Source organism: Emys orbicularis, chromosome 6, assembly GCF_028017835.1.
Source record: "Emys orbicularis isolate rEmyOrb1 chromosome 6, rEmyOrb1.hap1, whole genome shotgun sequence".
Taxonomy (NCBI): domain Eukaryota; kingdom Metazoa; phylum Chordata; order Testudines; family Emydidae; genus Emys; species Emys orbicularis.
The window spans coordinates 27,499,189-27,525,262 of NC_088688.1; the positions used below are offsets into that span (position 1 = coordinate 27,499,189).

The following is a 26,074-nucleotide window of genomic DNA, read 5'->3' on the forward strand; positions in this document are numbered from 1 at the left end:
ACACAGCACTGTCCACACTGGCACTTATGTCAGTGTAATTTATGTCACACAGGGGGATGATTTATTCACCCTCCTGAGCAATGTAAGTTATGCTGACATAAGCTGGAGTATAAACATAGCCTTAAAGTTTATCAAAAACAAAACGAGAGGTGACTTGATTACAATGTTGCACCTTCAGAGAGAGAAAATACCAGGTACTAAAGGCTCTTTAATCTAGCAGAGAAAGGTATAACAAAAAATTATGCATGGCTTTAGCGTCCAGCCAATCAAATTAGAAATTTGGCACATTTTCTTAACTGTGAGGGTGATTAATCATTAGAACAAGCCACAAATAAAATTGTTAAATTCCCAATCCCTGGGATGTCTTAAAATCACCACTGAATGCCTTCCTGGAATAAATGTTTTAGCCAAACTTAAGTTACAGGGCTCAATACAGGGTAACTGGGTGAAATGTAAGGCTTGGGATAGAGCGGCCACACTAGATGATATAATCTATGGTCCCCTTCTGGCCTTAAACGTCATGAATCTATGAATTCTCAGTTGCCAAAAGAAATAAGGATCTCCTGTGAAGAAGAATATGAAAACATACTTTGGCTATAGAATTAAGCATGTAAACACTTTTTTTGTGCTTTGTTAGATCCATTTGTGATATCCTCATGAGGATGACATGACCTTTCATAGGCCTGGTCTACACTAACCCCCCAATTCGAACTAAGGTATGCAACTTCAGCTACGTGAATAACGTAGCTGAAGTCGACGTACCTTAGTTCGAACTTACCGCGGTCCAGACGCGGCAGACCGGCTCCCCCGTCGACTCCGCATACTCCTCGCGCCGAGCAGGATTACCGGAGTCGACGGCGAGCACTTCTGGGTTCAATTTATCGCGTACAGACAAGACGCGATAAATCGAACGCAGAAGTTCTATTGCCTGCCGCCGAACCAGCGTGTAAGTATAGACAAGCCCATAGTATAATCCACAAGTATTTATTACTCCTGGGGGCATTCTGCGCCTAAAAATTCTGCACACAATATTTTAAAATTCTGCAAATTTTATTTGTCAAAATAACACTACATAATCACACCAATTTCAATTATTTTGGTAATTTATTTAAAAAAAAAACTGTCAGCAAGTATGTCTATAACAATACAGAGACACACCAAAATTCCCACAGGAGTAGAGAGTTAGAGAAACCCCTATGACAAGCCAGTTCCTATTTCTCTGCCCCCTTTCTCCCCTCCCTGAGCCCAGCTGCACCCCCCCCCCCCAGCCAATACACCCAAACCCCCGAACCCCCAGAGCCCAGTTTCAGGGACCCCCTTGCCCAGATACCCGCACCCCTCTTCCCCAGAGCCCAACCATGGCCCCCAGCCCAGACACCCGCCCTCTTCCCCAGATTCCAGGGATACATATACAGTATAAGTTTTAAACAATTTAATATTGTACACAGCAATGAATGATTGTGAAGCTTGGTTGAGGTGGTGGAGTAAGAGGGTGGAATATTTCACAGGGAATGCCTTTCTACTAAATGATGAACTAGCACTTGGCTGAGCCCTTAAGGGTTAATACGCTGTTGTTAATGTAGCCTCACACTCTACAAGGCAGCAAGAACTGAAGCAGGAGGTAGGAAACACAACAGACGCAGGGCAGTGGCTGCAAATACTTCCCTGCAAAAAGTGAACATGATGATGAGCCCACACTATCCAGCTAGAGCACACCACTCCCTCCTCCTGCCAGCACATGCAGGGCTGCACAGGTGCTGACTTTCCAAAGTGCTGGGGGGTGCGTGCATGAGTGAGAGAGAGAGAGACGTGCATTGCCCCTTTAAGTACGCTGACCCTACTTCAAGTACGTTGCCTTTTTAAGCAGATCAGCCAGTTCAGACAGGAAGCCACAGCTTCCAGCAAGCTCCCTCCTTTCTGTCCCCGAGCCCTCCCTCCTCCGCTTTGTGGAAAGGGGGTACGGAGCGGGGGCAGGAGCAGGGGAACATCCTGATATCAGCGCACACACACACACACACACACACACACACACACACACACAGAGCAAGCAGGAAGCTCCCGGGAGCAGCTCCAAGGCAGAGGGCAGGGCAGGAGCACAGCAGTGGGGGGAGGGACAGCTGAACTGCTGCTGGGCAGCTGCCGAGCCAGGTACCTTACAGGGAATTTAGGGGAGCTGATGGGGGGGGCTGCCGCCGCCCCCCCCCCCCGGTTCTAATCCCCAAAAGAAGGGGCTGCGCTTCCAGAGAATCCAGCAAGCAGTGGACAAAGCAGGCAGCTGCCAAACGACCTTATAAGGGAGCATTGCGCAACTTTAAACGAGCTTGTTCCCTAATAGATCAGCAACGTAACAATGAAACAACGTTAACCGGGACAACGTTAAGTGAGGAATTACTGTAATGCAATAAATAGCTTTTCAGGTCCTTCTAAATACATCTTTATTTTGTGCTACACCGATTATATGAATTGGCTGCACTTCTGTACAGTGTGCCAAGTACATACTTACATTAAATTTATTTCTGCAAACATGCAAAGTTTCATAATTTAAAATAATTTTTAAGCTCCTTTGGAGAAGTTATACTTTGTATAAACACCTCAGTAATGGATTCCAAATTACGTTTACTCTTGAAAAATAGGTCTTACTTTCCTTAGCATGGAAGTTTCAAACTAGCTTATGTAAATCAAGCTCACTTGCTTCTGCTTCATGTACTGCTTCTAACCAACAGAAAATATGTTCTTAATGTAGAATCATTAGGAGGAGAAATGATGGCTGTAAACTGAATGAAACAAAGTCTCTTATGGGTAAATCCATACAGATCCTAGAGTAGAAGCAACTTTTTAACCCGAAAGCTGTGTAAAGATACAAGATAGTGTGCTCTTCAGTTTAGAGACACTTTGCTCTAAACAAGAACACGCCCTCCCCCCCCCCACCCCACCCCAAAAAAGGAACATTAACCTAAGATTCTAACAGCACTCTGGACTCATTTTAAAATGTTCCAATTTTTCCACAAAGCAAAGAGACTTTCCAAATCTGGCAGTCCGCTTTTGAATATAAAAACAGGTATCTAGAGGAAAACTTAGAAGCAGTTACTGGATCAGCAACTACTGATCTAATTACTACTACTTACTAGTAACTACTAATTACTGAAACAAACAGTTGTATTTAGATTAGGTTTCTACATTCTTGGCTTAAGGTCATATGCATAAAACATATAGTATCTATCTTTTAGAAGATATGTTGAATGTTATACTATTGATGCAGCAGAAGTAAATGAAACACATTCTAGAGCATAGGACATAATTTAGGGAAAGCAAACAGAGGGAAGACAGGATGGTGGGAACACTTCAATTTACATTAGTTTACTTAAATAAAGAATCTGGCTGAATCTGAAATGCCTGCTTAAATTAAAAACCCATTTAAATCCTGACTCCCTACTTGTATCAAATTCCACCATTGCTTCATAGAGAGTTCATATTCAATTAGTCATATGTACTCCTGTCTTTTTCTGAAATACAGCTGAACAGAGGAGAAATTTAGCCAAAAAGTAACTGTTTGATGGTATTCACAAGGAAACTGTAAAAGGAATATATATATATATATATATATTATATATATATACAGAAGCAAACAGGAAAAAATATTGATTCGCTGATTTAGAAATAAAGGTAAGCCTCATCTCATCCTATTCATTGATTCTTTGAACATAAAATGGTAAATATGGCCAGAAGTCACCTGTTCCAGGAAGAGATAATCAAGTATTAAAATAGAAAATCATTTCTACTGTACATCTAAAATAGACCACATTTACGCCTTCATTTTTCCTTACTAAAGAAAAATAAAACCAGAAGATAGGAAAGCATAATGAATTAAAGAGTAAACATCTAGTATCTCTAAATATCCTGGGACCAACATGGCTACAATAACGCTGCCTATAAATAAGAAGCTGGCAGTTGGTATCTGGGTCAGTATGTTTTCTAGGGTCACATAACTGTGGCTCTGCCCAGGGTTCTAAATTCTTGGCTTGTTACTCAGCTCTGTCAGTCATATGCTGCAGACAGTCTCAAGTGTGGGGATCTATAAGATTCACCTTAGCAGTAAACTATTTCTTCAAAATATTTCACATATACACTCATATCTACGAAAAATGAAAAAACATATTAGATAAGACAAAACTGCTTTTTGAAAAGAAAAAGTACGCACTTTGCAAAAGTAAGTCTTAGGAATACCAAATTGACACAAAAGCAGAAATATTTAGGCTATTTGCAGTGGGTTGGAATTCTATAATCACTTTAAAAACTCTAATCTTTTGCAAGACACTGAAAACCTGAGTACCTAACCCCAATTATGTCATTCATCTTATTTCAAAGTTTCAAGACATTGTTTTGAATGAAGCTAGAAACAATTATATGATATTTTCAATAAATATACAATATCTCTGTAAAGAGCCAAATATTTCATATATATTTGTCAAGGGAAAAAAAGATCTGTCAGTGTACAAAACAGTGTTAGAAGTTGGGCTACTTACAGTTCTGCCTCTAATTGCTCTTTCCTAATCTTCCTGCCCACTAGATTTTCACGGAATTCTGAACTAGGTGGAAGGAAACTCTCTCTGTCCTTCAGGCCTGTGGATGATAGTGTCTTCGGTTGCACAAATAACAGTATATTTGGATGCTTCGAGCCTCAAATTTTGAGACCATAATTACTGCTAGGTTTGGTAACTACAGTATCAAAGAACAGGAAAGAGACTGCACAACATGGCTACGAAGTATTGGTCCTCAGCTGCAATTATCAAGAACCACAGTTGGCATAGGAATTGGGATGTGAAGATAATAGTTCTAAAGGAAGCCAAGCTATATCCCGATGAGTTTCAGGATCGCTAGTGTCTCTATGGGAAATCTCACTTTCATGTCAAAGTTAAACAAAATTTAAAATAAGCCTAGGAAACTGAGGTAAGGCTTCTGATCTGCCTGTAAAGCACTATACATATTTTAAAATATTAAGTATGAAATGGCCCAGCTCACATTTGTGTGCAAAAGACTCCATGATGCTCAGACATCTAGGTATTACACATTAAGCATTTGCAAAAATGATTTTATGACATAAGGAATAGATTGAGGCAGTTAACAGTACAATATAAATAACAACATCATTAGTCCAGTGAATAGTGCACTGCACTCAGATTCAGGAGATTTGATCCAGTTCCTGGCTCTGCCGCTAACCTCGCTGGGTGACCTTGGGCAAGTCACCTCACCTCTCCATGCCTGTTTTCCCCTCCTACTCTTTGTCATGTCCATCTATACTGCGAGCACAACAGGTAGATTGTTTCTTATTATGCGTTTGTATAGAGCCCATATAATGGATTTATATTTGAAAGCTCAGGACAGGTCAGAAGTCCAACTCTTTTTTGATACTTGAAAAAAATTTGAAGTAGAAATCTATGCCTTTTTTCTGATTGGATCCATCATTACTGTCCCTATGTCTATCAGGGTGTGCATCAGTAACATTTGTAATGAGATGAGAGAATAGAAAAGGTTTAAAAATTCTTTTACAAGTGTGGTTGGGGCCTGGCCTTCAATCAGGAAGCCCAGATTCACAGTGCACTTCAACTGCTCTGAGCCACAAGTAGCAACAAGCCACTTTTGTTACACTAAAAGAGTATGGTAGGAATTTGATGGCATCACAAGCGGTGTCAGAGAGAAGTCTGTTTTTATACTTCTTGGGAGTTTCTGAACCAGGCCTGCACAACATACGGCCCGCGGGGGCTCACTGTGCGGCCCGTGGGGGCTCACTCTCAAGCCTGGGAGGAAGGGGGAGCAGCGGCGCGCGAATCAGCTGTTTCGCGCGCCGCGGCCGCTCGGGGTCTCCCCGTCCCTCCCAGGATCTCAAACCCGGGAGGGAGGGGGAGATCCCGAGCGGCCGCGGCGCGCGAAACAGCTGTTTCGCGCGCCGCTGCTCCCCCTCCCTCAGAGCCTGGGAGGGAGGGGGAGAAGCAGCGCCCGCGCCGCGGCCACTCGGAGTCTCCCCCTCCCTCCCAGGCTCTCAAACCCGGGAGGAAGGGGGAGATCCCGAGCAGCCGCGGCGCGCGAAACAGCTGTTTCGCGCGCCGCTGGTCCCCCTCCCTCAGAGCCTGGGAGGGAGGGGGAGAAGCGGCGCCCGCGCCGCGGCCACTCGGAGTCTCCCCCTCCCTCCCAGGATCTCAAACCTGGGAGGGAGGGGAGGGGGGGGGGGAGATCCCGAGCGGCCGCCGCGCCTCGCCCCCCCCCCAAGCGGGACACGGGGATGGAGCCCTCGCGCACTGCCGCGCCTCCACCCCCCGCCCCAAGTGGGATACAGAGCCCGCGCGCGGCGCCGCACCCCCCAGGCCTCAAGCAGGACACGGAGCCCTCGCGCGCCGCTGCCCCTCCCCACTGCCCCAAGCGGGACACGGGCACGGTGCCCTCGTCCCCCCCCCCCCAGCAGGGACACGGGGCTCAGCCACCGCCCCCGTCCTGAGCGCTTTTTGGCCCCCCCTGGGACCCCTGCCCCATCCACCCCCTTCCCTGTCCCCTGACTGTCCTCCGCCGCCCCATCCAACTCCTCTCCTGATTCCCTATCCAACCACCCCTTCTCCCTGTCCCCTGACCACCCATGGAACCCCTGCCCCTGACTGCCTCCCACCGCCCCATCCAACCTCTGCTCCTTCCTGACTGCCCCCCGGGAGCCTTGCCCCCATTCAATGCCCCTGTTCCCTGCCATCTGACCGCCCCGACCCCTATCCGCCCCCCCCCACCCCCCTGAACTCCCCTGCCCTCTATCCAACACCCCCTCCCTGCTCCCTTACCGCGCTGCCTGGAGGTGGCTGGCGGCGCTACAGCCACGCCGCTCGGCTGGAGCCGGGCCACACCGCCACCCTGCAGTGCCTGGAGCACCGGGTCAGGCTGAGCTTGCAGCCCCCCTGCTTCCCGCAAATCAGCTGTTCACGCAGGAAGCCTGGGAGGGCTGAGAAGCAAGCGGCGGCTTCACGCTCAGGCCCAGGGAGGCGGAGCAGAGGTGAGCTGGGGCAGGGAGCGGTTCCCCTCCACGCCCCTCCCCCCGGGTTACCTGCTGTGGCGCGGGCGGCTCCCCCCACCCCAGCTCACCTCCGCTCCGTCTCCGCCTCCCTGGGCTTGAGCGCGAAGCCACCGCTTGCTTCTCTGCCCTCCCAGGCTTCCCGCGCGAACAGCTGATTCGCGGGAAGCGGGGGGGGGGGGGGGATGGGGAGAAGCGGGGCAGAGTGTTCAGAGGCGGAGGCGGAGCGGAGGTGAGCTGGGGCCGGGGAGCGGGGCGGAGAGCTGGAGCACCCATGGGGTCGGCTCCTAAGGCGCTACTTTTGGATAATGTGCTCCGGGGGAGCAGCCGCTCCCTCTGCTCCCCCCCAGCTACGGTCCTGGTCACTTCAACTTACCGGTTGTTAAATTTAGAAGCCCTTTTAGAACCGGTTGTCCCGCGCAGGACAACTGGTTCTAAAAGGGCTTCTAAATTTAACAACTGGTTCCCGCGAACCGGTGCGAACCGGCTCCCGCTCACCACTGGAGACTCCCCTTGCCGCTCTCACCCTAGGAGCCAGAGACCTCCCAGCAGGGCTGGTGAGTGCGGCCAGGGAAGGGGGAAGGGTGTGGTGGAGTGAGTGTCTGGGAGATGTGCGGGGGGTGCTGGGCTGTGAGGGTGTGGAGGGCGCTGGGCAGTGGGGGAGGTTTGTGTGTTTTGGGGTGCTAGGCAGTGGGGGCCTGTTGGGAGGTGCTGGGCAGTGAGGGAGATCTGTGTGTGTCAGGGCACTGGGGGTCTGTGTGGGGCATTGTTTAGTTGTGGTGGTGGGGCTGTGGGGGAAGGGCACTGGGAGGGAGGGAGGAGAAATCTGTGTGTATTGGGAAACTAGCGAGTGGGGGGTTCTATGTTGGGTGCTGATGTGTATTAAGAGTTACCAGCTGGATTGAGGACTGATAGATCTGGACAGAGTTTATATTGAATGGGCAAATGAAAAAGATCGCAGGGAAAAACAGTAAGGTTAGTTTAGCCGTCTTTGACATTTCGACCAATAAGGAAATTAAAATGCATTTGTAATTACATATCTTATTCTTGGCTGATAATCATTTATTGATATTTTTTAGGAAAATTTTCAATTTAAAACACAAACTTTTGTTTTTCTTTTTTTACTTATGATGTCTATCTGAAAACCCATATAAATTGACACAAATTGCAAATTAAAACTTTTTAAATGTATAAGCATTTTACTCACTTGGGCGCATTTGCCTCATGGCACACAAATTTGAACTCTGCTTCAAAAATTTGCACAGAAGAAATTTTTCTTTTACCTTAATTATACTATCTTAGGAGCCTCCTATAACATAGTACCAAGGTTCAATACAAAGTCATATAAAAGTTATACAAAAATGCATAATGCAGAGATTTATCTACAACTGCATTGATTGACTGCTGTGTGCAGTAATATAGTGACCCTGGACCTACAGGCTTCCACACACCGTCAGTGCCTTGCTAGTGTGCCATGCGCCGTGAGATATCTCTTCTCTTTGTGTGTGACTGTGAGTGTTTCCCTTGTGTGTGAATTTATTCAACAAAATCTTGAGCTTCATAATGGATACCATGAGTGAAAAGAAAAAGAGAAAAATAGAATCAGAGCACAGAGTTTTCAACACTGAATGGACGAATAAATACTTATATACTATTTCCAAAGACAAAATACTGTGCCTCGTGTGTCGCGAAACGTTAGCCGTTCCGAAAGAATACAACCTTCGGTGGCACTTTGAAACTAAGCATCCCAATCTCGCCAAATTGAGCCCAAATGAAAAAATAATTAAAGCAGCCAGTTTAGCGAAAAACCTTAGTAGAGAACAGCAAATTTTCAAGAAAGTGAGCACTGAGAACGATACAGTTACTAAAGTAAGCTTTAAAATTTCTAAGGACATTGCTGCTGCTGGGAAATGCTTGACAGAAGGCGAGTTATTAAAAAAGTGTATGTTGATTGCTATATCTGAGTTATGTCCAGAAAAGAGGGGAATATTTGAGAATGTCAGTCTATCACGCATGACTGTACGGAGAAGAATAGCTGACATTTCTACCAATTTAAGTGATCAGTTAAAGCAGAGAGTCAGTGAATTCTGCTTTTACTCCCTAGCTATGGATGAAAGCACCGATTTAAAAGACACCGCCCAACTTCTTATTTTTATTAGAAGTATTGATAAAAACTTTGAAATTACTGAAGAACTTGCTGGCATGTGCTCCATGACGGGTCGCACAACCGGAAAAGAAATCTCCAGTGAAGTGATAAAGTGCACGAATGATAAGTCGGGATTAGATTTCACAAACTTGGTGGCCATTTGTACTGATGGTGCTCCAGCTATGTGCCCAAAAAATGTTGGAGCAGTTACTCTTCTTGAAGAATTTATCGGGAGAGAAATAACCAAACATCACTTCATTATGCATCAGCAGGTTTTGTGTAGCAAAGTCTTAAAATTTGAGCATGTAATGTCAGTGGTAGTTTCCATTGTAAACTACATCCGTTCTAGAGGACTAAAACATAGGACATTTCGAGCCTTTCTTGAAGGGGTAGACACCGAGTGCAATGACTTAATCTACTATACAGAAGTGAGGTGGTTGAGTCGAGGAAGAGTGCTCCAGCGTTTTGTTGCTTTGAAAGAGGAGGTAGCAAAATTCCTAGAAAATGGGCCAATAAAATTCCCAGAGCTTGAAAATGAGTCCTGGAATCAAGATCTCTTTTTCTTTTGTGATATTACAGCACACCTGAATGATCTCAACATTCAACTTCAGGGAAAAAATCAACTTATATTTCAAATGTGTGCAGCAGTGAAAGCTTTCAAAATGAAATTGAAACTTTTCAGAAGTCAGCTGTCAAAAGGTGAAATGTGTCACTTTCCCACTTGTGCACAGCGTATCCCTCAGCACAAACACGCCGAGTTAGGAGAAAAATACGCAAAGCACATCATTCTTTTGATTGAAGAATTTGACAGAAGACTTACTTTGTCTAAAGAAGAAGACGTCCAGTTGAAGCTGATTGAAGATCCCTTTTCTGTGGATCCAGAGGAAGTGCCACTAGATTTGCAGTTGGAGGTTATTGAACTTCAGTGTTCAGCAGTTTACCGAAATAAGCACAGAGAAAGCAGCTTGCGGGACTTCTACAAAAGTCTGGACAATGAAGTTGCACTGAAAACGTTCAGCATTTTTGGACGCACTTACATATGTGAACAAACATTTTCCATCATGAACATGAATAAAAACAAGCAACGTTCTTCTCTGACTGACGACCATTTGGAAGACATTATGAAAATATCCACTTCAAATATGACCCCCAAATGCGACAAGCTTGTTGCCGAAAAGAGATGTAATATTTCTCATTAAATTTGCAAGGTAATTATGAAAAGTACAAATGTTTTCTTTCAACGGAACAGATGTTTTTAATTTTTCCATGATTAATAAAAAAATTTAAAATAATTTAAAAAATTGTTTGATTTAATTGAAAAATTCTTAATAAAGTTTCACACACCCTCCCCCCCAAACCTTAGCTATTTCGGCGGGGCGGTGCTGGGGAAGGAGGGTTTGTTTCCGCGGGGCTGGGCGGTGCTGGGGGGGGCGTGTTTCCGCGGGGACGGGAGGTTTCGGCCCTCAGCTGTTTTCTTTGGAGTAATATGGCCCTCGCCGCTTTATGAGTTGTGCAGGCCTGTTCTGAACCCTTCCATTCATCTACAACCCTTCTTTTTGGTGTAGAGGGAGTACTTGTGAGCTGTAATCACTGAAACTACAGATTCTTAATCCAGTAGATAAGAAATCAAAACCCCGTTTGAATTATTTTTATCCTTTTATTCACAAAGTTCTTTGGTGGCACCCACTCTGCCCACAGACACCAGGATTTTCTGTGATTGATGGTAGCTCTGCCAGAGGGTGAAAAAAAATCTATTTTTAGGACAGAAGAGAACTTCTTGTTCTTATCAAACTCAAACTCGTAAAATGTCTTTCTTTCTTGTTTATGTAGCATGTACACTTGGATAATTCTAATCTCCCAGATATTAGAGAATAGGAAAAACAGAACACTTCTGGTTTTGAATTGAGAGAATCCCACTTGATCTGGGGTAATTATAATTCTTCAATCCCCACTACAGTGTGAATCAATTCACTGGACATTATAGACCACTGGCATTAAATAGCCTCCCCTAAACTGTCCCAGATTCTTCTGAAGGGAAGGAGGAAACTCTGCTCCTCTATGAGAGAAAAGTTGCAATTGCTTATGGGATGCAGCAATAAGGGTATTTTTCTGAATTCTGATGAGCTGGAAGGGTGTTATTTGGCTCTTTTATTTTGACTTTGATAAATTAGTGTAAATTATTTCAAATAAAGAGGAAGAACTTTTGATGTGTGTGTCAAGAAAAGGAGCTCTGGATGGGACAGCTGGTTCAGGACAGATTTCTGAAAAGGAAGTCTGGACAAGAATAGTTGAGAATTATCCAAAGGGGCAAAAATCTCAGTACACACTGCAGACTCTCCAAATTCTCTCTAAAGGCTAAGCCTGCATGAAGCGGGTGACAAGAGGTTCAGAGCTGACTTGGAAGAGAGATTTGTCAGTGAGGACGATTGGCTCATTTAGCACCTTCTGTGCTTAGTACACTGGTAGATGTAACTTCATTTGTGGTATGAAGAGCTCTTGCTGTAGTGAAGGGAACTATGGGTGAAGCTGATCTGCTTGACTGCATCGACGCAGACAGCACTGATGCATAGTTCAGGCACTCAATTCAAGTTTCTACTTCGAGAATGCACACTTTAAAGACTTTGGATTGGCTTCTGGATAGGTTTCAAGGAGTCTGTTGTCCTCTATGTAGCCTAACCGCTCTGCATGAGAATGAAGCAGATTTGACAACCCGCACTGTAGTTGGAACCAGCGGCATGCACAGGTACAAAAAAATTGGCTGCTTTTGGAGGGGCACTTTCTGTGCCCCTGCGACTGGAGGAGCTGCCTTTCCTTCCCCTCCGCCCTCCACTCCTGCCTCCAGAGGAGCTGCCTCTCCCCGCCACGGCCCATTGGAGCTGGCTCTCCCTCCCTCCCCCACAGCCCTGGGGCCAGAGGAGCTGTCATCTCCTGCCCCAGACTCACGCAGAGGAGCTGGCTCTCCCCACTACGGCAGGTGGAGCTGCCCAAGGGCCAGTGGAGCTGTCTCTCCCTCCCTCCCTCCCCAGCCCCAGGGCCGAGGAGTTTGCTCTACCCGCCCCAGTGGAGTTCTGTGCCCCTGCTGATTTGGGGGGGAGGGGCTATGCCTCTGTTTGCCCCCCCCCCCTTGTGCACGCCCCTGGTTGGAACTTAATAAAAAATAGTTGATGTACATGTAGTAATAGAATCCAGATCATTTCCTTAGCTGTGTTGATTTTACAGTGACAGGAATAAGTATTTTAGTCACTAAAGATAGCAGATATAACTCAAATATACATAATGTGAAATACAAATGTGTCATAATTCCTATTCATTTCCTTTTATCAGAGTTTTTTTTGGTATTTAATGTAGAACAACTAAGAAGTTATCTGTATAATCCTTTCCATCATAGATTTCTGAATGAAATTTGTCAGATTTTTCCTTCCCCAACAACACTCACTGAAACTTTCAGTCAGGAGACTATTTTCAAGCTCATATAATCACCCCCTTAAAAGTAGGTGTTTTGAAGTACAATGAGTAAGTATGGAATCAATGTAACTGGACAAGGATTAGCTTGATCAAAAGAGACACTAATTACATTTTTAAAAACTTTTAATTAGTCAATTTTCCATACAAAATCAGGATCTAATATACTACCAAGGCATTTATATACCGCTCATTATTTTGGCATTTAAGCACCAGTCACCTGTACTGAAGTGACAAAACTATAAATCATACCACTGTGAACCAACAGTAAATATAAGTAGGGGGAAAAAAGGCTTCTTACCTAACCCTCTCCGTTCTAGTCTACCCAAATTCTGCTTTTGAAATATTTCTTGCTTCCTGTTAAGACCAAGCCACAACTCTTCTCTCTGAACTGCTCTACTGGCTATCCATTGCTCTGTGTATTTCTGCCTTACATTCAGGGCACGTCTTCACTACCCGCCGGATCGGCGAGCAGCAATCGATCTATTGCTGAAGTTGCGTATCTTAGGTTGACCCCCCCGTCTCCTTTCACTTTCCCCAGATCTCTGGGAACACTCCCTCTATCTCCTTTTCCTCCCACCCCCCAAACATCTCCATTCCTTTGTCCATGCAACTCCATTCCCCTCTCAAACCTATCCCAGCTTTGCTCATGTAATTCAAATCTCCACTAAAACTCACTTCTGTCACACAACCCATGAGTGAATTAAACAAACAAAAATGCAGCCACCAAGAAGTAAGTGAACTAATGCATGATCTTGTTTGTTCTCTCTCGCCATGGTGTCACATCTAAATTCTGAATGGTAAACTCTTTGCGGTAGAGACTATTGTGAGGCTCCTAACAAACATCTGGCATAGTACAAATAAAATAATCATTAAAATATCTGACCACTAAACAAGCTGTACCAGTTAAGTTCTTACCTTAGTAAAATTATTCAAGTGGCCTAGTTTTCTCATATTTGAAACACCTTGTAATTTGGCCACATTTTGGAGAATCTCCCTCAAGTTATCATACGGTTCTGCAAAAGAAACAGATTATTGGTAGATACGATTCAGAAAAACAAGCATTCACCACATATTTTCCCAAATATTATAGGTACCCTGTTTATTTTTCCTGCTTTTGGTTAAGGATCTAGCCTTTTTTCTTCAAAGAGTTCTGATCTGGCTTCCGCCTAGAACCACAATATGCATATTTGAGTTCCCAGAGTAAGCAGCACAAGCCCAAGAAGCGGACACACTCCTGTTTCAAAGGAAAATTTTAGCAATACCCTGTTATTAAGCAAACTTCAGCAAATTGTAAATCTAGATATTTATATATTCTCCAACACTACAATACCTGAGTACCTCATAAATCTTAATGAATTTATCCTCAGCACCTCTGAGAGTTAGGGAAATATTACTTCCTTTTTACAGACTGTGAATTAAAGCACAGAGTGAGTGACTTGTTCAGTGTCACACAGGAATTTTGTGGTCAAATTAGGAAGTGAACCTGTTCTCCCAAATACTAGTGCAGTGCCTTAGCCAGAGGCTATTCTTCCATGATGCCAAATTGTAGGCATGAATTGTTTAACAGCAGCTGTACCACATTCAATACAATATTCACCTTCATAACTTTTCTGATATTAATACCTTATATTTCCCAACCAACCACAGGCCACACCACAGCTGGAGACGGACCACTACATCCCCATCCACTAGGAAGCAGCAACAAGAAGGAGTTTGCCTGGGGATGGATCTATAGTAATCTCCAGACTCAGGGAACTGCTTTTCTAAAGCAGCCAAGACCAGCTACAATTGAGAACATGGGACATTAGCCCTTTCAAGTAATCCTATCACAGAGTGGAAAAGAATTATTAGTGAAATATTTAATGCATTTTCTACTGTCTTAATAAAACTTGCAGCTGGAAAAAAAGGACAGCAAGCACCTTCTGACCAGCCAGCTCTGTGCAAACGAGTTTGAAAACGACTGCTCTAATCACAGACAGCACTATCCCCCATAACTCCACAAACGTGTTAGTGGTCTCTGTTGTTCAAAAAGAGATTTACTGCAGATCACAAAAATCTGAATAAATGGACAAGTCTCTACTCAAGACATACCCTGAACTGATGTAGAAGAACAGGGCACTAGCCTGCCCTACCACTAGGAGATGCAACCTTTACTCCAACAAAATTTACTCCAAACAGTCTAACTTCCAACTGAACAGTCAGTAAGCATCATCAATCAGATATCTGGTCAAACACATAAAGGATAGCTTGGGGAGGGAGTGTATGGTAGAATGTTATGCATCAGGGTTAAACCAAATAAAACCCACTAAACAAACGGAGGTTGATAGAAAAATTTTCTACACATATATTTGGATACCACATCAAAAGCATTTACTTTTCAGAGGATCATACAATTTAAAGATGGAAGAGAATCTGTTGGCAGGTCCATCATGATCCAAGGTCAGGATTGTGCTGTATAGTTTATTTTTCTAGCACAGGGGTCGGCAACGTTCGACACGCGGCTCGCCAGGGTAAGCACCCTGGCGGGCCGGGCCAGTTTATTTACCTGCTGACGCGGCAGGGTCGGCCGATCACGGCCCCCACTCGCCGCGGTTCGCCGTCCCGGGCCAATGGGGGCGGCGGGAAGCGGCGCAGGCCGAGGGATGTGCTGGCCGCGGCTTCCCGCCGCCCCCATTGGCCCGGGACGGCGAACCACGGCCAATGGGGGCCGCGATCGGCCGAACCTGCCGCGTCAGCAGGTAAATAAACTGGCCCGGCCCGCTAGGGTGCTTACCCTGGCGAGCCGCGTGCCGAACATTGCCGACCCCTGTTCTAGCACTTTATCCAGATGCTTCAAGCTATCAAAGCCATAACAAAGGAAAATTAAAGAGAATGATGCCAGGGTATAGTTATGGTACTGCTTTCAGTTTAGGTCATAACCCCTAATTTCAGGGCTTTAAACAGCCTGCTATTTGTCTTCTCTGAAAATATAATTTAGCTGACTCCTATTCTTTTGGTTTTTGCTTTTAGCATGGCATAGGTGGGAATTTCCCTAGCTCACAAAAGCTTTTGGACCTGTAACACTCAGCTGCCAATACTTCCAAGCCTTCTAAAATGTTCAGCTTCAGTTCTCTGATAAACGGGGAGCAAAGAACTCCCTAAATGATCAGACTTAAGCCGATAAAAAGTTTAAACTTTGAGAGGAAGGCAGATGGGCAAATAGGAATATAGTTATACTTCAGAGAGGCTGAATTATAGGCAAGTACATTTCTATTTCTCTAATGATACAATAATTCTTATTCATACAGACTGCAAATCTTGAGAGAAATCTTCCTAAACTCATTTTCCAGCTTACCGAGGGGCCAGAAAGTATCCCAAACTTTTCATGCAACTCAGTCCTGGATACTTTCCAAAATCCCTACCATCAAACGGGGGGGGAGGGGAGGGGAGAATAATCCCCCAGTTAAGATCTCATTGCAGCACAATCTTGCTGTTCTGGAGAAGGGGCTCCAGTATACGATCTACAATACAAGCAGGAAATTGAAAGGACAAGAGGTCTTTTCTATTACTAAACTACAAAATTGAGCAAAACAATTTGGTCCATTATAATCTGTTTATACCAGCTATATACAACTGCAGAAGGACCAGACTGATAAAGAATTACAGAATACCACCTCAGAATACACTAGTTCAGGAGAGAAATATGAAGTAGTCAGCATGTAGGTCAAGCATCATCAACTCAAACCTTCGTTTCAATCAATAATCACAGGGAATGGATTCTAACTACTGTAGGTAAAAGAGGTATGGCTCATTTTCATATCATTACCAGAAATAAACATGAATTAAAAAAAAAAAAAAAAAAAAACTTGTAAGATGAGAGAAATACCAGTGTGAGGGGTGGGGTAAAACAATACAGAGTGAACACAATTTAAGGAAAGTAATCTGGCTCAGCCTGGCTCTAGCCATTCTTTTCCTAAATGCAATTGAGATATATATCCTCACCCTAACCAGATCTGAGGTTCTGCAGCTAATTGGATTCCCCTTGAATCAAAGATCCAAGATTCAGTGCAGGACTTTCTCCTTGACATCCCTGTAAATTCTTATATCATGGCAGCAGGGGGAAAGTCCAGAACTGGTGTGTGTATATATTTGCAAAATAATGGATTGAAATTTCCTATAAATAGTAGGAAAAGGTAGGAAGGTATGATTAGCAGTGTTGCCAACTCTCACGATTTTATTATGAGTCTCACAAAGTTTAGTTTTCCTGAAACACTAGTTCCTGGAATCAAGTTTTCATTTAAAAAAAAGTTTTTTTTGCCCTCCTGGTTATGGAGAAAAGCTTGAAAATGTGACAAACACGTACACTAAAAATGCAAAATCAGAAAGCAAGAAGAATCCATATTTTACAAAATTCTCATGACTTAAGCACTTGAGGATGGAGATACCGCATTTACCCCACCAGAATCATAACGCGAGTCAGATTCCATTCTCTAGCGTGTTCAGGATATCATCACAGAGCTCTACTTCAGAAAGCAGCCAGTGCAGGGAAGGACCACGAGCTGTAATCACCACACTAGCACCAGTGGCACCACCTTCCCCTAGCAGATTTGGCAGCATTATCTGACCACATGTAAAAATAATGTTCCAACCATTGTTCCTGTTAAGCATATACTGGCAGAACAAACAGGAAGCATGGTAGATTTCCACAAAAATGTCAATGACTCTATAAATGAGTTAAATTGATTAATGTGTACTTTCACACACATCCCTTCCAAGATGCTTGATCAGTAGTTAATAATATAACCAGTACATATATTGCAAGTATATTTACAGTAGAAACAGCAGGCTGAAGCACCAGCCAATATCACTTCTATCAGAGGATCCTACAAAAGTAGTCTAAAGCGTAACTTCCCAAACTTCCCCTTCTACACTGGAGTCTCATAACAGCCCCCCACTAACCCACTCCCAATTAGGGCAGAAAGTGACTCACCAAGAGGAGCACAGTGGTGGCATCATTTGGTTGGCTCCACCCCTGGAGGAGCCCATGGCAATGTGGCATGGAATGGACAGGGGGTCCTTGCCTTGCCTTCCCTCCCCCCTGCCAGAGCCTCTCACTCCCACAGGCTCCAGAGGGTTTAAAAATACCCAGGGCTGTTGACGAGTGGGCATCCAGGCCAGGGCAGCAGCAGGAAGAGCGCTCAAGGAGTCTCCAGAAATCATGGAGGGGAGAGCAGCAGGTTGCTGCCTGGGGAGAGCAGCAGGTTGCTGCCTGGGGAGAGCTGGAATGGGCCGTGCTCTCCCCATCTCCTTTACCACACCTCTGCTAAAGGAGGGGTCCTGTCCTGCCTTGGACGAAGCCCTGTGAAGACCTCACTCCCTGACCCCTGATAACCTCGCTGCACCCTGCCCAGGGGGGAATGCCTCACAGTTTGAAAACAAATGGTCTATAGTGCTAAAAGTGAGCTCAAACAGAAACTTCCCTAAGGTCTTCTCTCAAGTAACTAAAACTAAAGGTCAGGAACTCCTTTCACCTCACAAAATTTCATTTAGACACACAAAATGGGTGAGGGCACATCTTTTATTGGACTACCTTGTCTCTCTAATATCCTGGGACTAACATACAACTACAATGCATACAGAAGTTCATTTAACAATTCTGATTAAAAATTATATAATTTTTTTTCTTCCTCTCACTTTAAAAGGACCACAGAATTAATAAACAACCACTGTGTTATACTTGAATCACATGGAGATTACTCAAAGTCTTTGGGTGCAATGCAGTTGTTTGCAAACAAGGCTTTGAGAACAGCCTTCCAAACTCGATGCTGTCCACAGAAATTAAACAGAAGGTAATGAATAATTTGACTAGAAACATTCAATGGAATCAATCTTTGGTCAGAATTAAGTAGATAGACAAATTATTTTTTGAAAGTGAAAGTTCTTCACAAGTACTCAGAGCTTATCAAGGTGCTCATGCAAGTTTGGAAGATCATCACAAATCAGGCTCATTAAGAAGTCAATAAACAATGTTTTATCAGTAAACAATGCAACCTGAGGCACTGCATGTGAATGAAGGCATAACCTTTGCTATCAATTTATTGAGGTAATGTCTGGAGGGAAATCAACTATTCACAATGACAATAAGCACTCTGAATTCACACCCACATGCATGAGAAGTCCAGAATTCAGAAACTACTCCAAAAATTTGAGATCCTTCGCTCAAGTAGGCAATGCATCCGATTTCTAAGAATTATAGGTATTGTTCTCAGACACACCATGCTGCCCTTTTCATAGATGTGAATAGATTAAGCATTATTTATTTGTACTTTGTCCCCAATCAATCAGAACCCCATTTTGCTAGATACTGTACACACAATTAAAAGAATCTCTGAAGACTTTACACTGAGTATGATTCCCAGACATAAAAGATGGAATTACAAACAAACACACACACATACACACACACACACACACACACACACACACAAACTACAGGGATGCAATCATAAATAAATAAATAAATAAAAAGCATAAAACTCTACATTTCCTGGGTTTAATATTACACTTAAAAGAAATCCAAATATGTTAAAAATACACAGTTAATGACCCAAACACACTTAACTCTGCCCTGCAGTGACAATGAAATAACTATAGGATTAGGATTAAGGCATCTTCATGTTTGGGGTCCCTGACTAAACTAAATATTTTTAAATACTGGATTTTTTTTTCATATATTCCCCCCTCACGCTGACGTGATGGAGCAGTACAAAGCTCCCAAAGATCACTGGTGAATCTGGATTCTAAATTGCAATTAATATATTAGTTTAAAGAGCTGTACTATTAAAATGAGCATTATGTGAAATAGAGGTACTTCTATTAGATAACTGGGACAAAGAAAAAGATTAACAGGTGAATTAATTTAAATCAAGGCAATTTAAATCATTGATTTTAATCAGCTTTTCCATTTGCAGGGTGGATAAAAAAATCATTGATTAAAAAAAAATTAAAAATAGGTTTTTCCTCAAAAATCCAATTTAAAATAAAAAAAATCCGATTTAAATAAAAAAATCCAAGCTAAAGATAGTTTTAATTAAGATACATTATAGCTCAAAGATATCTCATCATGGAATAGGGATTTTAAATTCTAATTCTATAGTATAAGACAATATATTCATGTAATGTTTAAGATAAGTTTTGTACATGAGTTCCAATAGTTCATGGATTAGGGACCCAATCTTATGGGGTTCCACAGGCTTCTGTATAGATTATTTAGGTTTTTTTCTATATACCCAATGGGACTCGGTGCTCAGTCTAGAAGACACCATCAGAGATGCTTAGTTTTGCAGTTCTCAAACTGTGGATTTGTGTCTCCAGAGGTAACATGCTTGTTAACAGCAAAAATGTTTTTAAATAAAAAATAAATAAATATATATATAGAGAGAGGTGAGAAATAACAGACCTCAACTCTATTGTCCCTCGGCAAATTTGTGTACACAGGGTCAACCCCTTACCTCTCTCTAAAAGTGCCAAGTTTCAAAAAGTTCAATGAATAGAAGATTGTTAGGAGCGGAATAGATTTGGACAAGGAGAAGAAGTCTGGAGATAAATGTGAGAAGCAAGGGACATATGCTTTTTTGTTAAAATATTATATGTTTGCTGCTGAAGAAAAAAATCCAGAATCCATAACACTGTTGTTTTAGTTAAATAAAACAATTTAAATGTCTGTCTGGTGATGTTCTCCTCCTAATACAGCATGGCAAGAAAATCCTCCAAAATATTAATGATTAACCTGTTGAATTGGAAACAACAAGGAGTCCGGTGGCACCTTAAAGACTAACAGATTTATTTGGGCATAAACTTTCGTGGATTAAAAAACCTCACTTCTTCAGATGCATGGAGTAAAAGTTACAGATGCAGGCATTATATAATGACACATGGAGAGAAGGGAGTACCTCACAAGTGGAGAACCAGTGTTGACAGGGACTATTCAATCAGGGTGGATGTAGTCCACTCCCAATAATAGATGAGGAGGTGTCAATTCCAGGAGAGGCAAAGCTGCTTCTGTAATGAGCCACCCACTCCCAGTCCCTATTCAAGCCCAAATTAATGGTGTTACATTTGCAAATGAATTTTAGTTCTGCTGTTTCTCTTTGAAGTCTGTTTCTGAAGTTTTTTTGTTCAAGAATAGTGACTTTTAAATCTGTTCTAGAATGTCCAGGGAGATTGAAGTGTTAACCTACTGGCTTTTGTATGTTACCATTCCTGTTGTCCGATTTGTGTCCATTTATTCTTTTACGTAGGGACTGTGCGGTTTGGCCAATGTACATGGCAGAGGGGCATTGTTAACATATACAACATTAGTAGACGTGCAGATGAATGAGCCCTTGATGGTATGGCTGATGTGGTTGGGGTCTCTGATGGTGTCGCCAGAGTAGATATGGGGACAGAGTAGGTAACGAGGTTTGCTACAGGGATTGGTTCCTGGGTTGGTGTTTCTGGTGTGGTGTGTAGTTGCTGGTGAGTATTGCCTACAGACAACCCCCCAACATGAAGCAAAGGACTGGCCTGCCTCCCAAGGTCTGTGAGAGTGAGGGATCGTTTTCCAGGATAGGCTGTAGATCGTTGATAATGCGCTGGTGAGGTTTTAGCTGGGGGCTGTACGTGATGGCCAGTGGTGTTCTGTTATTTTCCTTGTTGGGCCTGTCCTGTAGTAAGTGATTTCTGGGTACCCGTCTGTTGAATTGGAGATATTTCTGAAGTCATTGGGAGGTGAACTATCTGCTTCAATTACCTTTGGTAAATGAAATACCCAAACAATCATTCATTCTCTGATACAGCTGTAAAACTAATCTGAAAAGTTTTCAAAATAAATCATTGTTTAAAAATGTATATAGTGTATACCTACTAAAAATGAAACCTACATCTAATTTCTGAGTTGTGAAGAATCTGTATTAAGATTATAACAACCAACAAGAATGCACTTTTATGTAGAAAACCATGATTAAATCGAGTCTTCCTGACTAGTGATTTAAATCAAATCAATCCTGTCCATTTGTACTTCAGATATTTTCTAAAAAAGGGGCACTCATTGGCGGTATAACCATTAAATCATGTTGATTTACAATTAAGTAGAATCTTTATACTACATTTGGTACTTTTTTTTTTTTAACCTAGAAGGGTATACTATATCACATTTATTTAAGCAATTATATAACTTAATATTTTCAAATTCTTACTAATTGTGCATTTTTAGTATATTAGAAAAATGAATAACTAACTTCTCTCATTATTTGTGTCAAGAGCATTAGGACAGTAACTGGAATTTAATTAAAGACATAAAACTGCATATAAAATGTATTTTTTATTAAACAAAATAACCGGAGGTGTTTTGGATACATAAACATCTTTTATCAAAATATGTTTCATAGTTACAACTAAATGATTTATTAAACAGAGAGATTTATTGTACTCATTGAATTAAACTGATTATTTCAGGGCAGCCTGGGAAACTTTTCAAATACATCTAAGTAAAAGTAATGGGAGCATAAGTCCCTACTTGCTCAAGTCTCTTGAAAATGAGAGAACAGTCTCCTAAATTACTTAGGCTGTCCTTCAGACTTGTAAAAATAGTTGATTTCATCCCCTCCTCGTTTTTATTCATAGACTGGAAGAGGGGGAAAAAAAAAAAAAAAAAAAGGTTTTCCAGCTTTTTCAACTCCCAATTTTCCAACTTTGAATTAGTTCAAATGAAAAAATATTCTTTGTGCCTGTTGAAGAGGCTACTGCTGTCAAAAGCTGGTTTAGTACTTCAACAAACTCTGCGCAGGTGCTTAGCTAACGACATCCACCGGTCCAATGGTGTAACTTTTTTTTAAAAAACATTAGCTGCTTAAATGGTTATTACAATTGGCATGACTGATGGGCATCTAATTGTCACCAATGTCATAGCTGCATCATCTTCTTTAGCAGTTAGGCATCTACCCTGGTACTCTGGGTTGAAAATATTGGCAAGAAAATGAGGAGTAAGCGCTTGATCCATCTGCTTCTTTACAGCCTGCAACAGAACTTTGTTGTTGAGTTTTTCTTTCTTCGGTGTCTCTTCAAGTTCTTTCAAAATTGCAACAGAATCAACAATCTTTCTGCAATTTATTCAAGGCTATGCAAATATGTTTCAGTATGGTCAGGATATCTTCCACATTTCTCTTTAGTTTGATGTTGACTACTGTGGTGTGATAGTTCCCTCTGTGTTGTCATGATTTTCTTCACAAATTGTCATCAGAATAGGCCAGTTCTTAATAAATAGTTCAAAAGTCAATCATTGAATTCCACTGTACACCTTGGGGGAGAATACAGGTAGTTTACCATCTGATGTATGCTTACTTGCAACACTGCTGGTGGTACCAGTAGATGACTCAAGCTGTAGACATGATGGGCATTCATAACCTCTTATGTCTAAGATGGACCCTGAAACAAAAATGGTTAAAAAAATAAAAAAGTCACTAACTCAGAGTATTACTCAATGACAGCTTAAAAAAAAAAAAAAAAAAAAAAAAAAAAAAAAAGATTGTAAATGAAAGATTCCCCCTACTGCAGATGTTTGTACCACTGTTTAAATGACATAATTTAATCTAAACCAAGTATTATAGGGAAATAAACAAATAAATCATAAGGATTATCTAAGTCTATTTAAATCCTTATCTCTAGCAACATCCCAAACAGTCTGAAAGAACAGTTAAAATTCATAAATTGCCTAATAAAACTTTACTTTTAAACAGGAAAGCTTCACCTAGGATATTTGATTATACTGAGCAAAAAAAAAAAAAAAAAAAAATTTTTGAAAAGTACAGCCATAAGAGCAAAAATGGTAATTGATAAGTACTCCACAAACATACCAATTATATTTTGAACATAAACATTTTTAAATTCATAAGTAATCCACCCAAAACACAAATAGGACAATAATCTAAGCTATCATTTATCATAGTAAAACACAGTAGGCAGTCCATAATAATGCAAAAATAATTTTACTAACCAGTTGACCCAGACTGTTCAGAGATGCACTTCATCTTCAAAGTCACTGCCTTCTGAAGAGCATTTTTCATAATGTTGTTTCATTCTGACAGCCAAGTCTTGCATCTCTTTGTTGCACTGTTTACATTTGGCATATGTTCCTTTTTACTTAGAGGTACAGGTATTTTCTTGAAAATATTCCCTACAGAATCTTTTTAGGACCTGCGGGCATGGCAGGTTTTTCCCCCCCCTCCCAGTCTCCAGGTGTTAAAATCAACACTAGAGGCTGCTCTCTGAAGAATGTTGTCCTTCCTTCTCATAGTATCCTGATTTGACACCAGTGCTGCTCCTTTCTGGTTGCACACACTGCTCCTTCTCTCCTTGTTACGTAATTCCCCCGCCAAACCCAACCATTACCCCCAGAAAGACAAAACAAAAACACTAACAATACAAGGCTTCTGCTTGTGTAACCCACATACCTTTTGCACTGCAGTATTTTATTTGCTTATAGGCCGTTGAGATATTAATGCATTCCTGTTTGTTTGTATCGCTGTGTACTCATGCAAAGAGACAGACACTTCAAGAAAGCATCCAGAAGCAAGGGCTGATAGTTACTGGCAGACCACTGGTCTTCCATGAGTTGGAGAGTAAATTTCCATGGTGGGTGGAGACGTAATTTGAGAACTAAGAAAATCAGAGCTCAGGTAGGAAAAAGCTATAAAATAGGAGTATGAGACCACGCAGGTAGGTTCAATGAATAATCCTGATGAAAAAAACATGAAAGTGTCTCCTGGTGTCTGAGGTATGTCCCAACTTTGTGATGACTTTGCCAGTCTCGGGTATCCAGTAGCACAGCCCCTGGGCCCCCCACAAGTTTAAGTCCTTAATACAGTACATGACCTATTGTGCCATATTTTTAAAGCATGATCTCAAAAGTTACCTTTATCCCTTGATTCATTCTTTATATAGAAAAAGCAGCCTTTAACACAAAGATTTTGATAGAGGCTCAGCCATGGATTCAGCATATTTATTTTTTGTTTTAAGAGACTGTAATAAATATGGGCCTTAACATATTTTGTATTATTTTCAGATTTAATTTTAAACAGGTTTATTTTTAAAAAGAAAAAAAATTAAACAGCAAAATAAAAAACTCCAATTTAAATAAAATCCAATTTTTATCAATGTTTTTGGAAAAAAATTATGTTTATCCACTCTATAATTAATTTGAACAGAGAATGAATTATTCATTTTGCACTCAAAGAATAAGTGCTGTAAATTTGATGATGCTGTATTTTTCACATAAGAGATTGAATCTCCATTTTAAATGCAAAATGGAACTCAATCAGTGCCCCAGCAATGAGAGAGAGTGGGCAGCTATAGAGAAAGGGGAGCACAAGTTAATAGAGAAAATTCCATGCACCTTATCTGCTTGAAAGAATAAAAAGCACCACAACCATGGTTGCTATTTTAGGAAAGTGAAGACAGAGGATAAAGCTGTTTAAAATGAAGTTTCTTTCACGCACACACAAAAATAAGAGCCTACACAAGAAATTGTTTATAAAATTACCAAGCAACACATGATAGCGTGCACTGAATACCAGCTAAAACTGGTCTTCAAACACATTAACAGTTAAAACTCATACATTCTTGTAGATTAATACAGGTTTGACACAGTAAAATGCAACACATACTTCAGAGTCAGTACAATCTGGTAAGTAAATATCTGTACTTGACAGTTTACCAGCTACAGTCTATGGTAGGTCTTGAAAACTCTACTTGCCCAAGGGAAGTGGGAATATCTTTCAGGCAAGGCAAACATGACAGACTAAAGCCAGAGATTTCTGCAGAATTTAAGCATTTTTTTAAAACTGGTTTCTAGGCCTTTTGGTTGTAAAGATAACCTTCTAAATGTGAACCATGTCTAAAACAATTCTATCTTCCTGTGTCTGAAGTCAGACAAATCCAGTAATTGCAGTTGCTCATAACCAATAACAAAAACAAGACTGATTAGTTTCAATCTTGCTATTCCTAATCCTTCAGGCAGGGCCAGCTCCAGCATTTCTGCCGGCCCAAGCAAAAAAAAAAAAAAAAAAAGCCGCGATCGCAATTGCGATCGGTGGCGGCAATTGGGGGGGGGGAAAAAAAAAAAAAGCCACAATCGGCGGCGGCAGTTCAACGGCAGGTCCTTCGCTCCTAGAGGGAGTGAGGGACCTGCCGCCCCCGAATTGCCGCAGGTGCCGCCCCAAGCACCTGCTCGTTAAGCTGGTGCCTGGAGCCGGCCCTGCCTTCAGGATAGCAAGGAAACTATTGATAACCATGTTAATTTCATCCTGCTACTGATGCTTGGGAAAGCTATGAACAGAGGCAGAAGCAAGAACTGGACTTGTATAGGAGCAAGTTTAACCCCCCCCAAAACGGAAGTTGACTAG

At 42.0% G+C, this 26,074-nt stretch overlaps 1 protein-coding gene across 1 annotated transcript in view; it reads right to left on the bottom strand.

Annotated features, from left to right (window-relative positions):
- LOC135880007 (rapamycin-insensitive companion of mTOR-like) overlaps positions 1 to 26,074 on the bottom strand; it is a 67,534-nt gene that overhangs the window by 16,047 nt on the left and 25,413 nt on the right. Inside the window, exon 3 of the mRNA XM_065406076.1 lies at positions 13,572 to 13,669. Coding sequence (XP_065262148.1) covers positions 13,572 to 13,669 — 98 coding nt within the window. The remainder of the gene's footprint in view (positions 1 to 13,571; positions 13,670 to 26,074) is intronic.